Source organism: Leptidea sinapis, chromosome 13 (genome assembly GCF_905404315.1).
Source record: "Leptidea sinapis chromosome 13, ilLepSina1.1, whole genome shotgun sequence".
Taxonomy (NCBI): Eukaryota; Metazoa; Arthropoda; class Insecta; order Lepidoptera; family Pieridae; genus Leptidea; species Leptidea sinapis.
This window is the reverse complement of record NC_066277.1, coordinates 8,106,330-8,122,566: the sequence shown is the minus strand read 5'-3', so window position 1 is coordinate 8,122,566 and position 16,237 is coordinate 8,106,330. Positions and strand designations below refer to the sequence as shown.

At 35.6% G+C, this 16,237-nt stretch overlaps 1 protein-coding gene across 1 annotated transcript; it reads right to left on the bottom strand.

Annotated features, from left to right (window-relative positions):
* Nucleotides 1-4,945: 4,945 nt before the first annotated feature.
* LOC126967568 (serine protease snake-like) lies at nt 4,946-12,327 on the bottom strand. The gene is made up of 9 exons (XM_050812095.1): nt 12,223-12,327; nt 12,052-12,104; nt 11,092-11,206; nt 10,349-10,411; nt 10,101-10,183; nt 8,507-8,686; nt 7,226-7,445; nt 6,141-6,304; nt 4,946-5,229 (listed from the first exon to the last, which is right to left on the bottom strand). The coding sequence occupies exons 1-9, from the start codon at nt 12,260-12,262 to the stop codon at nt 5,044-5,046; spliced, it is 1,104 nt and encodes a 367-aa protein (XP_050668052.1). The 5' UTR covers nt 12,263-12,327; the 3' UTR covers nt 4,946-5,043.
* Between the last annotated feature and the right edge of the window lie 3,910 nt (nt 12,328-16,237).

The following is a 16,237-nucleotide window of genomic DNA, read 5'->3' as shown; positions in this document are numbered from 1 at the left end:
TTGTTTTATAACTTATACTTATTTTATGTAACTATTTCACACATAATTTAGCATGCGGTATTCATCTTAAATGTTATTTAGTAATAAAACCCTTGTAAATTAGCATAATAATAATAATTATAAATGTATTATTGTAATTACCACTGGTGAATCTAAATAAATAAAATAAAATATTGTGTTTTGCCAACAACATTAACCTGGGCTGCAGTATATTGGTTCACAAATTTCTCATATAATTACTAATTATATAATCTACATTTAATTTATCGTATTACTTTTTTACAAGCGGCATATTTCTTTTATATGACAGTTATAGCCTCTAATTGATGTCTGTCGCACAAATTTTTCTTACTAATATTACAATTAACATGCATGGAAATTCTCCAAGTTATGTATCTAGTACTCCAAAAGCATTATTAGGATCATGTGTTCCACGATTTTTGTTTGTGTATAGTAAAACTATTATAGAACATACAGTGATTACAGAATATAATTATTGCTGTGGAATTTCTCCTAAATGTAGTTAATCAAACCTTTGAAGTCACCTCTGGGAAAGTCCTTGGTGATCTGGCCTGGTATGTGGCCACACTGCCACAATCCAGATTTTTTTATGGAAATAAGGGACGAGACGAATTAGACGTTCAGCTGATGGTAATTGATACGCCCTGCCCATTACAATGCAATGCCACTCAGAATTCTTGAAAAAATCCAGTAATTTTGAGCGGTACTACAATTGCGCTTGGCACTTTGATATATTAGATGTTAAGTCTCATTTGCCCAGTGATTTCACTAGCTAGCCCTTCAGACCGAAACAGAATAATGTTTACACATTACTGCTTCACGGCAGATATGGCGCCGTTTTGGTATCCATAATCTAGTCGGCATTATGTGCAAAGGAGCATCTCACTGGTCCAGAATGATGTGTGCGATCCTCTCTTCTGCCTCCATGCAGGCCGAATCCAGGTGTAAGTGGACGGCATTTAAGATTAATCACATCCCTTTGATATTGTATTATGTCCATAGCGAATGTGGAGGAGGGTCGTTTGAGCCTCTTACTCTGCTTGGCCCGAGTCAGCACAGGGTTTCCCCAGAGAACGCGGGGCAGCCCGGGCATTTACTCTTAGGTACAGGGCCTAATTGTGGTCTCTCAGGGACGTATTCTCCAGAACAACTAAGTCTGGTAATTACAGTACCGCCCTGGATTAGTTTTTTTCAATCCATGCTGCCGTCTCTAGGTAAAGGCCACCAAATAGTCCAAAAACAAGCGAAACACAGCGGCAAAGCCAAGAACGACAGCCACAACAACCAACGATACTCCCCCGTGAAGACTGGGGACTATCGTTGACACATACTCGTATATTTTAAACAGATGCTTGTTGAAATGGCAGTGATCCTTGTCACATGAGTTGTTTTATGTAACCTTAGGCGTGGGAGCTTGCGAGTGAGCTTGAAGTAAATTTTTGGTAGAGCTTCTTTTGCTTGACCACCGCGTGTCTTAATCCTCTCACTTCTGGTCAGTCTTTATCATATAGCTCCTTGGTATGTGGCCTTATGAAATTTGCACGAGTAATTTCGAGTATTAGGAGTAGGAGGAGGAGATTTGTTATATTTTTCGGTACCTTGTTGATTATTTATTTTGTAAAGCCAATGTTTGTGTCAGGAAGAACGGTTAAATTACTTTCGATGCTATAGTTTGCTTCAGAGACATTATCCGAGGATGCATGACTGGTCAGAATGGCCGTGTCGTAGTTAAGATCGTCAAGCTATGCGTGAGTACGAAGATGTGTCGGTACTTGTCTTGGCGTGGGTGTAATCGGCGTGCGATGTGAGTGCAGTCGAGTTCGGAGGCCGGGCGTGCGCCGAGCAGGCACTCAGGGAGGAACCTGTCGACCGAGGCTGTTACATCGCACGCGTATGCCAGGAATACCACGTTCTTATTACATAATCATAAGACTTTGTGAACTGTACCTACCATTACGTTTGTAATATTTATAAGACCATGTTTTACTTTCTGTTGTGTACAACGCCCACAAAAAAATGGATAATCACGAAGATTCTGACCATGTGACCGGCCTTGCACCGTAATATACATTAAATGTTTCCATGCTTAGCAATCAATAACTAAAACAAAATTTTATTGCTTAAATAATATGTACTCTAATCTGAAAAGAGTAATCGTTGTGTTAGTTATTTCAACAAAAACCTCAATTAATAGTCAGTGCAACCACGACTCATCTGTGGTTTATTGCGAATCTGATTAAAGAATATTTAACCTCAACAAAACTATTTTGAAAAACTTTTAACTGGATTCCCTCCTGGCTTTAATAGAAATTTATATTTTCTTCCTAGTCGATGGTGATTTCATTTATCTCTTTAGGACTTGTTCTAATTAAGGTTTGCTTTTAGATACTTAACAAAACGAGCACTTCGAGCTCAAAAATATAATTTGTGTTGTATTGAACTCTTCGAACTCAAAGAGTTAGCTGTTCTAAGTTTTTCAGCTCGTCGAGCTCAAAAATCTGGTAAAAGTTAAAAAAAATTGTGTTTATTAAAATTTTAAATTTTCGAACGGCAATAACTTTTGAACCAATGAACTGATTTTCACGCAGTTTTTTGAGCCTCATATAATTCTTTGTGTTTCAATTGACCGAACTCGGAATTTAGAAGAATTCTAAATCCAAATCCAATTTCCAACACTTTTTTTATTTCGTAAACGATAACTCACGAACAAATCAACTGACTTTGACCGACTTGGTGTCGATCGATGTGGTATTTTTATGTTAAGATCTGATTAGTTTTTAGGAATCGATCGGTAAATCCATTTAAAAGTTATTCCAATTAAAAACACATGCGAAAAATATTTCTTGTAGTTTCTTTGAGATTTCTTAAATTCTACCGGTCCGAATCTTGCCGAATTTTCTCCAAAATCTAAGTTTGGTCAAGCCCTTTCGAATGGCGACAACTGCGATGAAATCGTTCGAGCCGTTCAAAAGTTATAAGAAGTGTACATACTAGTGGGAGGCTCCTTTGCACAGGATGCCGGCCAGAGCATGGGTACCACAACGGCGCCTATTGCTGCCGTGAAGCAGTAATGTGTATACATTATTACTGTGTTTCGGTCTGAAGGGTGCCGTAGCTAGTGAAATTACTGGGCAAATGAGACCTAACATCTTATGTCTCAAGGTGACGAGCGCAATTGTAGTGGCGCTCAGAATTTATGGGTTTTTTCAAGAATCCTGAGCGGTACTGCATTGTAATGGGCAGGGCGTTTCGATTTCCATCAGCTGAACGTCCTGCTCGTCTCGTCCTTTATTTTCATAAAAAAACATACATCCATACAATAACACACACACATACATACAGGCGTGCGGACACCAACGCGGGAATAGTCAGGGAAGCTTCCTAGGACCTTAAAACGTCGACATCGGATGAAAACTCAATTTTCGGGGTAAAACCAATAACTTCCGAATTTTAAATTACCCCTTTAGTTAAGTAAAAAATATTACTAAGTAATCGGTACGTAGTTTTTTATAAAAGTCACAAAAAAATTATACATTTTCCTGCTAATACCAGTTTATGTTCAAATGTGTTATTTACGACAAAATCATGCAAACTCAACCTCATTGTAAGAATGGCTGTAAAATTAATAGTCTTGTTCGTGGGAAAACCGTTTGTATCTTGTATTGGAATAGAAATTGATTGCGTATTGTTATTCATGTATTATTAACAAGTTGTAAATTACAAATTGGACAATCAATCTCTTGTAGTAATTATATATTGAATATTGAATTTATGTCATATTATTCAAAAAATTAACATTGAATTGAGCATTGGTGCCTAAATTGATTGTGTGTTATGTAATAGGAATGCCGAAGCCATCAAAATAAGTAGAAACTAGAAGAGACATTGCGTCGTCAAGCAGGTTGCCTTACCGGCGAGCTTATAGATAGATTACCAGTGATTGAGTAATGACTTAGTATAAAAAACGGCAGATGTGAAACAACGCGTTCATGTGATTTATATCATTATATCTTACTGCAGGTTTACTTCCACTACCTGGATTCCAATGCGGCGATTATTTTCCACAATCAAACCCTTAATTTATTCGTATTGGTGTCATTTTGCGCGCCATTGCTGGACAAGTCCTTCAATATCCGGAGCGTTGCAAGTATACCTAGCAATGTAATATATGTACTATGTTCATCTATGCGACAGTCATCGCGCAAGGGATTTGCACTTTTAACATATACGTCTGTTTTTTTTATTTCTATGAGTGACGCCCTACTTTCTTCCTGCACCGGAGGAGTCACAACTTCATTGACTGACACTAGCTGCTGCAATGTAGTGCTATAAAGTTACGTTGACTTACTTAACTGAAGTTCCTGTAACCCCTAGCTTGGCCAAAAGACATCCATAGTGGATCTTTACCGTGAATAATTCTGAACATTTCTCTTGATTTCACTCCAGGTGTTTCCACAGCCTTTCGCACCTCAATAACACTTCACTGCCAGGACTGCTTTGGACAGCCATGTTTGTTTTTTCTTGAGGATTAAAATCCAGGACTACTTTTGATACATATGTCAGGTAATTTTTTTTATTTAAGTTACTTCGGAGTGTGTATCTAGCTTTTTTTGCGCCGTTTAATCTATTCGTCGTTTAGAACTTAATGAGAGTGACCCCTATGATTTTTTTCGGGCTTATGAAATCTGGGTTTTATCAGATTTTGATATGGTGAACATCTACGTCCATACAGAAATATGGTCCTTGGACTGCAATAATCTAAGTTTCGGTGTGCTTGTAATAAAACTCCGTGAGGTACAGTGCATAGGCAACATTATATTTTTTATGGTAAGAGGCCATAAGAAAACCTGTTCATTCAGCTGGATTGTATTAGATTCGTTAAAAATTGTGAGGTGCAAATAGTCAACATAAAAACTAACTTGACTCTTTTTTAAAATTTTATTTCCATTAAAAATATGTTCTTCATAAGTATTTCTGACATTTTTTTTATTTGTAAGTTTTGTAAATTCATCAGAAAAGATGTTAAAGTCCTCTCCACACGACGTCCTCGATCCAGTCGACAAAGCTTGACACTCTGGTGTAGACACCGGGAAGATTGGGTCTGGCACATCCGATACCAAATGATGTAATTCCAATTATATTGTGCATTGAACCTTGAGAAGTTTTCGGCAAAGGAATTTTTACTTGCAGTGGACCACCTGAATCACCCTGAAAGTATAATAAATTGTAGATTTGCAACATTTGCGCAGCAAAAAACTATTCTAAATATTTTAATCAGCAGAACAGATTATATCTAAATCAGGGTCGAAAAGGCAGAAATCGAGCTATTGCCAATTCCGCTATCATCTGGATGGCAAAGCTAAATTAAAAAAACTTCAATAAAAGCGCGTACATACTTAAGGCGACACTAAATGCCACCGACCTTGAGCGATATGAGTTCACGGCTGCCGACCCGCCATCTATGTAAAAAAGCCAATATTTTCAAAATTCTTGCGTGGAAAACAGTTTATATGCTTACAATCCTCGTTATTCACTACTAATCTGAATAAATTAACCTACACAAAAAAGTACAAGCTATAAGAATAACTTTTCTGAGAGAAGTACCAAAACAATGCGTCACGCCATGCCATATAACTTGTTTAACTTCAAAGAAAAGTGGTAGTTCAAAAAGGCTCGGCAGTGTTAACTTTAACCAACAGCAAGCATTAGCAACCTACATATAAGACTTAACGATATGTGTAACAGGATTAAGTAGTGTTCATAGCTCGAAATGCTATAGTTTTACCACAAAACTTGTCTAAAAACACCATGTTTGCGTGTTTTCTGCTTACTCTTCGCCTTAAAAGTCAGCAACGCTCTTGTAACACCTCCGGTGTTGCAAGAGAATGTAGCCGGCGGTGATAAGTTAACATCAGGTGACCCGAACACTTGTTTGTTCTCCTCTTCTATAAAAAGATATCATGTTAAGACAGATAATAAGAGGCGTGACAATGCTTCAGTTTATCTTAAAAAGGTCTCAATGAAATATCCAAAATAAAATATCAATGTTAAAAACTGGTTAACAAGATTATTGACTAATCTGTCACTGCCTTTATTACAATTGTTCCATAATGAGGTACCTGACAGGCATCAACTCCTCCAGCTAGTTTCCCAGCACAAATCTGATGAGACTCCAAGCCACACCAATGTCTATTGCACGAGGGACGCAGAAGTCTATCACAGAGACCTGAGTCAATGATGTCCACTACTGCAGCTTGTAGCTCTGGTGATGTTTTTCTACCCGCTACAGTTTTAAAAGACATTCAAAATTTTACGTGATCAAGGAAAATAGCAAATCTAAATTTGAAGGACATCATTACTTTATTGTCAAATTGAATACCAAGGGCTCTTCCGTCCTTAATTCTAGCTAATTTATAAAACAGCATGTTAATTTTATTCTTTCTTCTTGTACTGAATTAATTCAAATCAGTTTGTAAATAACAATGATTTATAACTGTCAGAATTACCTAGAATATTCAGTCAGAAGTGTCTTCCGCTATACAACATAGACTTTTTTTATGAAAATAAGGGACGAGACGAGCAGGACGTCCAGCTGATGGTAATTGATACGCCCTGCCCATTACAATGCAGTGCCGCTCAGGATTGTTGAAAAACCCCAAAAATTCTGAGCGGCACTACAACTGCGCTCGTCAGCTTGAGACATAAAATGTTAAGTTATTTGCCCAGTAATTTCACTAGCTACGGCGCCCTTCAGACCGAAACACAGTAATGCTTCCACATTACTGCTTCACGGTAGAAATAGGCGCCGTTGTGGTACCCATAATCTAGCCGGCATCCTGTGCAAAGGAGCCTCCCACTGGTAACTGCAATCAGACTGACAATATGCTAGCTTATAGACAAAGTAAGCATGCCAGAGAAAAGAAAATCTATAATGGAGATGAAGCAAGATAGATAAAGAAAGTGAATCTATTGTTTATGTAACCGATTTTGATTAAAAGTTCGTAAGAAGTCAACCACAAATTGTCATACCCTCCTTAGTATTTTGAACCTTAAGCCACTATTTATCGCACACATAAATTAAAATTAGTCACTCCTTTACGTGTTATCAGGTGGTCTTTAGTATAATCAAAGTCTATCCCCCATCCCACTGTCTCATTTTCAACTCTCACCTATCTTATTGCTTTCACAGACAAAATATACCCACCGGTCTCAATAACTCCCCAACCAGTAAGAGTAGCTTGAGCTCCAAGTTTTTTTGTATCGAAATCACTCCAAAGACACGCCGGTTGTATGAATTTGGTAAATACCACATTTGTCGCAGTTTCAACAAGAGCGATATCAAAGTATTTCTTAGGAGGTTTATAATTTGGATGATTTACTATGCGTTTTATCCTCACATCCATGGGCCTGTGTCCATTGTAGAACTGCAATGTAAATATTAGGAAATGAAGTTACCAGAATTAAGAAATGTGATTTTTTTTTATTATTCCTCATCCGGTAGGTGGATTACGCTACTTTGAGAAGGAAAGACTTATAATACGAGTACATATTTACTTGGCGGGAATGAAAATATTTAAAAATGGATCTAGATTTGGCCAAATAATTATTTTACATTAAGAAAAATATCGCTAATGAAAGCTACATGAGTGTGTAGTAGTAAAAAATTAAGTTTTTATGGAAAAGGAGGACAAACGAGCTAACAGGTCACCTGATGTTAAGTAATAACCGATGCCCACATTCTCTCACAACATCAGAGGAGTTACAGGAGCGTTGCCGGCCTTACGGCCTTCGCATACCCCGCGAAGGTAGAAAGGTATTTGAATGTACACATCTCGTATCGTCGCGAAACCACAGCAAAAGGAGACTCATTCCACAGCTTAGTTGTACGTGGAAGAAAGCTCCTTGAAAACCGCACTGTGGAGGAACGCCACACATCCAGAGGGCGGGGATGATATACTTATTTATGGCGTGTCGTCTGAAAGTGTAATTCAGTGGTGAAACAACTTTATGGAAAATTTTCCGTGATGTGGTAGAAGAGACACGCAATAAAGCGACCTCTCTGCCCAAAGCCAGGTGATCGAGACGCATTGCACCAGACGGGTGCACCAGACCAGAGGTGACAGCAACACTCCATATGGCTGTGATCTATATATGACATTCAGATGACCGCGGGATTTGCAATTGCTCGAGATTTCGATATCCAATAAACTGATACTAGGCGAGGCTTTAAAGCAAGTGTTTTCAAAGAGCGGTGATACGACAAATGGTTTTTTTTTTGTGGAAAGCGCGCAAACGCGAGTCATTTGTAAACTTCTGTAATAGTCTTAACATTGCGTAATAATAAATGTACAGATAAATGCTGTGATTCCTCTGGTTTTCAAGTGAACCATACGTTCGTTTGTCCTTCTACTACCATTAAAAATACACATATTGCAATTATAATTTAAAGTTTCACGTTATTATTAAAGAATCATGATCAACTTACTACATCAACAATGTTCTTGTCACCGAGTCTTACAATTTTTGGTCGTGTGTCAGCAACTGTTCTATCACTTGATGGTATTTGGGAGCAATGAGCGGCAGTAAGCAGATATTTTTCACTTATCAATGTACTTCCACATTTAAATATCCAAGTTCCAGCAACGGCTTTCCATCCCAAGGCGCCCTAGAATATAGTCTATTGATATAAAAGACTCTGCAATATATATTTACGGTGTATTATGGTTATTGCAAACTCCTATTTGATTATAGCATCTATAGCAGAGCCCATGAAAATGAAAAGCATCGATAGTGCAATAGGTAGAACCTTGGACTAAAACCAGGTCGCCCCCGTTTCGAACCCCGAATGCCACTAAACAATTATTATTCGATTTTCGAATTCCTTAATTTTATTTGACGCTGATACGATGCCTCTGGTGATGCAAAAGAGTATGGGCTGCTGTGATCACAAACCATCAGGTGACCCTTATGGGTGTTCGTTTATCTTCTTCTTCTTTAAATGTAATTGTCTTTGGTCCGGATTTCTGCACCTTTTTATTTTCTAGCGTAACTTTAATTTTTTTTATTAATGTTGTATAACAATGCTATTTTATATATTGTTCTTATTTTAAATGAAATTATATGTAAATTGAAAAAAAAAAGAAACGTAATCCGCTTTAGCCACTTGGTTGCCCTGGTTTGATCAGGTATGTTATATATAGATAACACCTCTGCGGTGACTGTGACCCATGCAATTTAATAAATGTTGTAGTTGATCGAGGCTATATAATAGTATTAAGGACTTTTGTGTATTTTTCTGTTTGTTTGTGTTCAATAATCTCAGAAAACAAAACTGCACCTAAGACGATTTAAATGCGAGCTTCACACAAATGATGTACTGTGGTAATCTCCCCGCTAATATTTTGTACTTTTCCATTCCAAACCATTAGGAAAATAAAAGTAAAAATAATTGATACAAAGCAGAAGAAGCTTTTTAAATTCTTAAATAAAGTTACCATGAATAAAAAAATGACAATTTAATAGACACAAGGAATGGTCTGTGTTACCTACTTAGAAACCCATATTCTTAAACGCATCTGCGAATAATACTCATATACACACACACTCACAAACACAGACACACAAACCACACACACACACACAAACACACACGCGCCCGCGCGCGTACTCTTGTAATCATTTATTTGTTAGTATATTATATAATTTTTAAGTCTATTCTGTTAATATATGATTTCTTTTTATGATTTAAAATTTATGTAAGTAGTTCATTGTGGCTTTATGTAAAACCTAGACTAAGATTGTAAAAATAATTGTTGTGTATGCTGTTGATTACTTCAGTAAATAAAAAAAAAAAAAATGCCGATGATTATATAGTGGACATTGTGAGTTAATTTTGTGCACCCGTGAACGGTGACCAAAGTCCAGCCACGCACTACGAGCGCAAATGCGTAGGGTGAGACGGGGACGTGACCGCGAACTAACTACACTCACACTAATGAAAGTCTACCGAATAGTTCGACACTAGTCTGTACCAACACTGGTGTATTGTGAGTAAGGCCGATTTAAGTAAATAAAATTACCATGTGTGGAAATTCCCCAACCTCCGTAATTCTTCCCCCTATTGCAAAGTGGTCACCACGATTATTGCTGCGCCAAACCAGACCTAAAAAGACAAATTCTTTGAAAGAAGGTTGTGTGAATGTGTATTGTTAACTTTGTTAATAATAATAAACATGACGGATTAATCTAGGATAACAAAAAAAATAAATGTCATTTTATTCTAATTAAGATTGTAGTTTTAAAAAATAAAGAAGTTAAAATTACTCACAGTCCCAGTCTTTTTTTTCCACATCAGCACGTACTTTTAATTTCCAAATATATTCGAAGCACTCTAAAATACACAATCATAAAATTTAGTAACATCTTTACAAATTTCGCTGCTTTTCTACTCGTAGCACGAGACACTAAAATGTATCATGTTTAATATCGAGAATTATAGTTACGAGACATCACAAGGTATTTCTTACATTCTATTAATAGTTAGTTAGTTATTAATAGAGATTTATATTTTTAAATCATGATTGTGCTTCTACAATATCATCTTGAACATACTTATTAATAAAAGCCACTTACAGCATTTTAACAAAAATGACAACATTTATAATAAAATCATAACAAAACCAAAATTACACTTATGAAAATCAAAAGCCTTTTCTTTTGTATTTTCTTTGATTAACGCGAGTGTTACACATTTAAATAAAACACTTTTATAGGATTAAAACGCGTGTAATTGTAACGGTTTTACATTAGATGTTTTCGTAAAAGTTACATTTTTATTTTAGTTAACCCGACGTTTCAAGACCTTTCCAGATCTCGTTTTCAGGGGGACAGCTTTTTTTACCATTTACAACCTGAGCTTTAATGAGAAGAAGTGGCAAGATACAAATACAATACAATAAAAAAACCAGTAGTACAGAAATAGGGAAGAGATATAAATAATCGTATTTAAGATTTCACCAGTGATTGTACTACCCAACAAATACCATAATGCCATAGTATATTTTAACTTACTTTCTTCGCTAAGTCTCTTAGACATTTTGTTGAAATTTCGCACGGGAGGAACATAAGGTGTGCATGGATTCGTTGTGTTCGCATTATTACTAGCACGTTTCATACGGCCACTCTCCTGTGAATACGGAATAAAAATTTATTATTATATTTCTTACACAATCATGTCATCGATTTACATCGTCATCGTAATTTGGACCACAATTTCTAGAACATTCATAATCATTATCTGTGTTTGCAGCGTGTATTCAGTTTGTTCTCAAGGATTTTTTTTTTCATTTTAACAAAACTGAAACTACTTTTCGTTGGCACTTACTTTAAGTCAATATGACAGGGTCTTAAGTAAGTTCGACTTAAAGTAAGTTATCTTAAGCAAAAGTGATTGCATTCTCTAATTATCCTGTAGCATCAGAGAAAGAATCAGGAAGGCGGATATTTTTTATCGTTTTCCCAGAAACTTATTTATCTTAGTATATTGAGATAAATCTAAGCACAGTCGATATAGAAGACCACTTAGTACTACAGAATCCCAATAAATTACTTACATACGTAGAATTAAATTAAAAAATAAACTACATTTCCATATTTTGAATGAGAAACCATTATTTTCACATCAATACCAATTCGGACAATAAGGATTAACGATGTTCTCTTTGCATTGATGTCTACAATAATGTCTTTACAAACCTTTAAGTTATGAATGTATAATATTAAAGACATTTAATATAACATTTGAGAGTCAGTTCTAGAATATGTGCATGACATATATTTGATTAAAATTGTGATATATTTTTTGAAAAACATATTAAGAAATCATTTCAATTAAAATTTTTGGCATTTAAAAATAAAAAAAATAAATTGGTGGATATTATGATGAGCAATCTAGAAGTTACCACTTGATAATTGTGTTATTAAATGAATGAAATTAAATTTAAATCCGTAAAAATATTATGCATCACTTACAATACCCTGCATTTTGTGACTGTGTTTTGGTATATTGTCTAAAGCAGCGATCACTGAAATCCATTTTATTAAAAAAAAATTACATATTATAACATCACTTATAAAGTTAAACACTAAAAAAGCAAAATATTTTAATTATAAACAAATAAAAAACCCTGTTTATGTACAAACCTTCAATGAAAACTAAAAATAATAATTTCTTTCTAATCATTGTTTTAGATACTTAAATCTCAGACAACATGCACAGGACTGGTTCGTCTCGAGGGAACTGCTTGGTTTTTACATATTATAAATAAAAGGTTAAAAGTTTCTTATGGAGTTTGCCAAACTGGATTTGAACGTGAACATCAATTATGACTTTCGGGAAATTACCGGACATGTTTTTATGATATATTACTCCGCTTCGCTCCGACATAACTCTTATACATTATTAAAAGGCATTTATTTTCTCAAATTGATTCCTTTAGAATTATTTTTGATGTCATTTCTAATATACTAGATACTACTACCGCTTCGGAAACAAATGGCGCTCTGAGAGAGAAGAAGCGGCGCAAGAAACTCTCCCGGCATTCTCTTTTTGCGCTCTTTTTAATAAAAATATACAATATTGTACTGTCATTGCTATTGCTGTAAAATAATCATAATCTAGTCGCAAGCTGTCCAATCACTTATATATTCAGCTGTGGAGTAATAGGATTTACGACAGAGCCATTTTTTTTTATAAAACATTTTATTTATAAATAATACCTGAACATTTGCTGGGATTTTATTATAAAAGTGTAAAAGTATACATTTACTCTTAAAGCTATTATGTATTTATTTATTTATTAAGGCTTACCAACTAGATACATAATTTAATATATATGAATAAGATAAACATAAATAAGAGCTACTATTTACATAAAGTTACTATTTACGTACTAAATTAAAGGTATGCACAACTTTACTAAGTTAAGTGCTAAAAACAAATTAAAAAAATTAAAGTAATGAATTTACTTCGAATTACTTACTTAATAATCTAATATATGTCGGAGAATTAGAATATAAAAGTAATATGGCCTGTATGATTATATTCTACTCTGTGTACGTCATCATTCAAAGTGTGTTTGAAGTTGTCACTGTGTACGTCACTGTCGGTGACGTGACTGAAGTTAGTTATTATTGTCCATCAGTAGAGCGCTCATTGAGAAGTCGCAGTCGTCTTCAAGCTAGCGCACGCGCCGGTTGTGCGCACTGATCGACTTAAAACAACATGGAGGATACCAACACCGCCCGATTTTAAATCCAAATAAATCTCCGAGATATATTTTAAGCATTTAATGACGACGACACCGGTTTTTTATTAAAGTGAAAAATTCGAAACTATATCGATATTATGTATCTTACTTAAATATTATATTATAGCTTACACATATGAGCTGGATGGGAGAGTTAAATCTATATAACTACTAGCTGCCCAGAAAGACGTTGTTCTGTTAATAATTAAAAAAATTGTTTTATAGGAATTTGCCAATAATATTTCATAACATCCAGAATTATTTCGTAAAAAATGCTCCCTGTTGTTATAGTGAAATTGTTTCGCAGCGAAACTGTCAAACCGTGCGTCTTTAACTCCCCTCATAGAAAATATGTCCATACAAAACAAATATTGAAAATAAAAATAATTATGGGTCACAAAATATAAATTAAAACTATCCTATCTCTCAAGTTGGACTAAACTGCACTCCATGAAGTAATCCCCATTAAAAACCGTTCATTACTTTAGGAGTCCATCACGGACAAACAACATGTCACGTAATTTATATATATTAAGAAGATATCCTTAAACCAGCAATACTTGTAGATATATTTTTTCTTGTACTTTTATAAACTTAAAACTAATTATCTTGCCCCAAACTAGGTATAACCTGTATTGTAAACTTAAAATATACTAGCGTATAGACGATCTGACACTCCGATAATACGTGACAAATTTGGATTTTTTTTTATAAACGGGCACGAGACTCACGGAATGGGATTGGAGAGGCAACCGCCCATGGACATCCACAACAAAAGGTATCAAGAAATGCGTTGCTGGCCCTTAAGATATGCTCTTCCCTTGAAGGTTTGGAGGCCGTTTTGGATCAGGAAAACAGCAGCCGGTAATTGATTCCACAAAGTGGCTGTGCGTGGCAAGAAATTTTTTGATAAAACGTACGGTTGTGGAATACCAGACGTCAACGTGATGCGGGTGGTATTTTGCATTTTGACGTAATATCCGATGGTTGAATTCGGCCGCTGGAATCAACCCGAACAGCTCCTCTGAGCACTCCCCGTGATATATGCGGTAGAAGATGCAGAGAGAACTCACATCTCTACGCAACGCGAAAGAGTCAAGCCGATCGGGGATGAGTTGATTGTCAATGATTCGAGCTGCTCTTCGTTGTATTCGGTCAAATGGAAGATGCTGTATTGTACAGGTACTGAGAAACGCCTGCCCAGAGGTGAGAACAGTACTCCATGTGAGGCCAAATTTGCGCCTTATATAGTTGCAGGCGGTGGCTTATAGTGAAGTACTGTCTCGCCTTACTGAGTACACCAAGCATTTTAGAGACCAGTTTGACCTTCTCTTCCAAGTGACCACGGAACTGAACGTCGCTCGATATATCGACACCAAGTACGAGTAGCCGATACAGGCTGTGGGTGTTAGGGGAGTGATCTCAAATCGAGGGGATAGGACAAAGGATTTAATTTGATTTGTCAATATGTGCGTTACTTAGCAAGTGGTTTAATGTTCTAAATACTAAAGAGCTAATTCATATTCAAAATTCGATTCGCTTTTCGCTTTCTGTTTCTATCATGCTGTATCTCCGAGATGTTCTTTTCTCTCGCTCATTTTATCTAGAGACTAATATATATGGCCTGTACTATGGGTACAAGAGAATGATATTATATTTAATACGATATAATATATACGTACTTATATCTTAAAGTGACGACATCAAATTTGATGCGTCTTTTTATTTTATATTTAATTTGACTTTAATAAAAATCCTATAATATTTTAAACTTTTTTGTGTGGGAGAAATCTGACTAGTAGTTAAACTATTGGGAAGGGATAACCACCACCATGGTCATCTGAAATACCATAGATTGAGCCTTTCAAGTGTTGAGCTAAATAAGGTGAATGGTTAAAATTGATTTAAAAAATTAGAGAAACAATTTGCTTTAAGAATTTTAATATTTACATAGAGAGGAAAATCAAACAAAATCGAAATTCTTAATTACGATTTGTTTGAAAGTATTTAAATAACTCGAGTGACATTCGACTGAGAGTTCTTTGAAGATATCTTTGACAGTTCACAGTAACATAAAGAAGCACAGTCGCTAACGTTCTATAGCCGAAAAATCACTTGAAACTCAAAATCAATTGTATAAAAACGCGATAAATTTATTGGAATCTAAATTGTAAGTTCCATATCATTTGGGTTCAAAATTATTGATTGAAAAATTTGCCAATGAGCGTTCTATGTACATATATTTCTTTGAATAGACCAGGAGACATTTCATTATAATTCTCAGCGTGATGTGTTTGTGTTATGTTGTATCATCGGTCGTTTTATGATCCGTTACTACTTTGATCATATGTTTAATCAGGTGTTGGCTTTTAAGATCATGCAGTCGTATCGTCACTTCATCCCATGAAAATATATTAACAATGCTTTCTGTATATGTTCTATTAAGAGCACACATTCAAAGTATATTGAAACGGAATGGGCGTGGTTTAATCGCGTGGTAATTCGTTTCTTCCCAATAAAGGGAAAAAGCGATTTCGCAAATCCAATTTCTATCCAATTTATTATTTTGGGTTTAGCTACTGCTAAAAATACTTTCGATACATTTTTCTAGACATCAGTTCGGATTGAAGAAGCCATTGCTCATTGTTTGGAGCTTTTATAGGTTTGCAAGCATTTGCTCGTTTTTGAACTTGTTGACTAGCCTATAACTGATGGAGCGGCGCAATAACAACGCAACGTAGAATTTAAGAGTAGCGACAGAAGAAGAACTTTCGTATCTATATTGAAAAGGCTGAGGCTTAATCTGAGAGATTTTTTCCTCGGCCTAGCTGTACAAATGTCGAGAAAGCTCTTTGAAATATTGAGCTGTTTTGGACAACTTAAGATCGCGATGTAGGTCCTTATTTCGA

Excerpts from the sequence above, each read along its gene's own strand:
- LOC126967568 (XM_050812095.1), bottom strand. The coding sequence starts at position 12,262 with ATGATTAGAAAGAAATTATTATTTTTAGTTTTCATTGAAG. Across the intron at positions 11,207-12,051 it reads GTCACAAAATGCAGGGTATT|GAGAGTGGCCGTATGAAACG; the intron begins GTAAGTGATGCA and ends CCGTATTCACAG. Across the intron at positions 8,687-10,100 it reads TTGGGGAATTTCCACACATG|GGCGCCTTGGGATGGAAAGC; the intron begins GTAATTTTATTT and ends ACTATATTCTAG.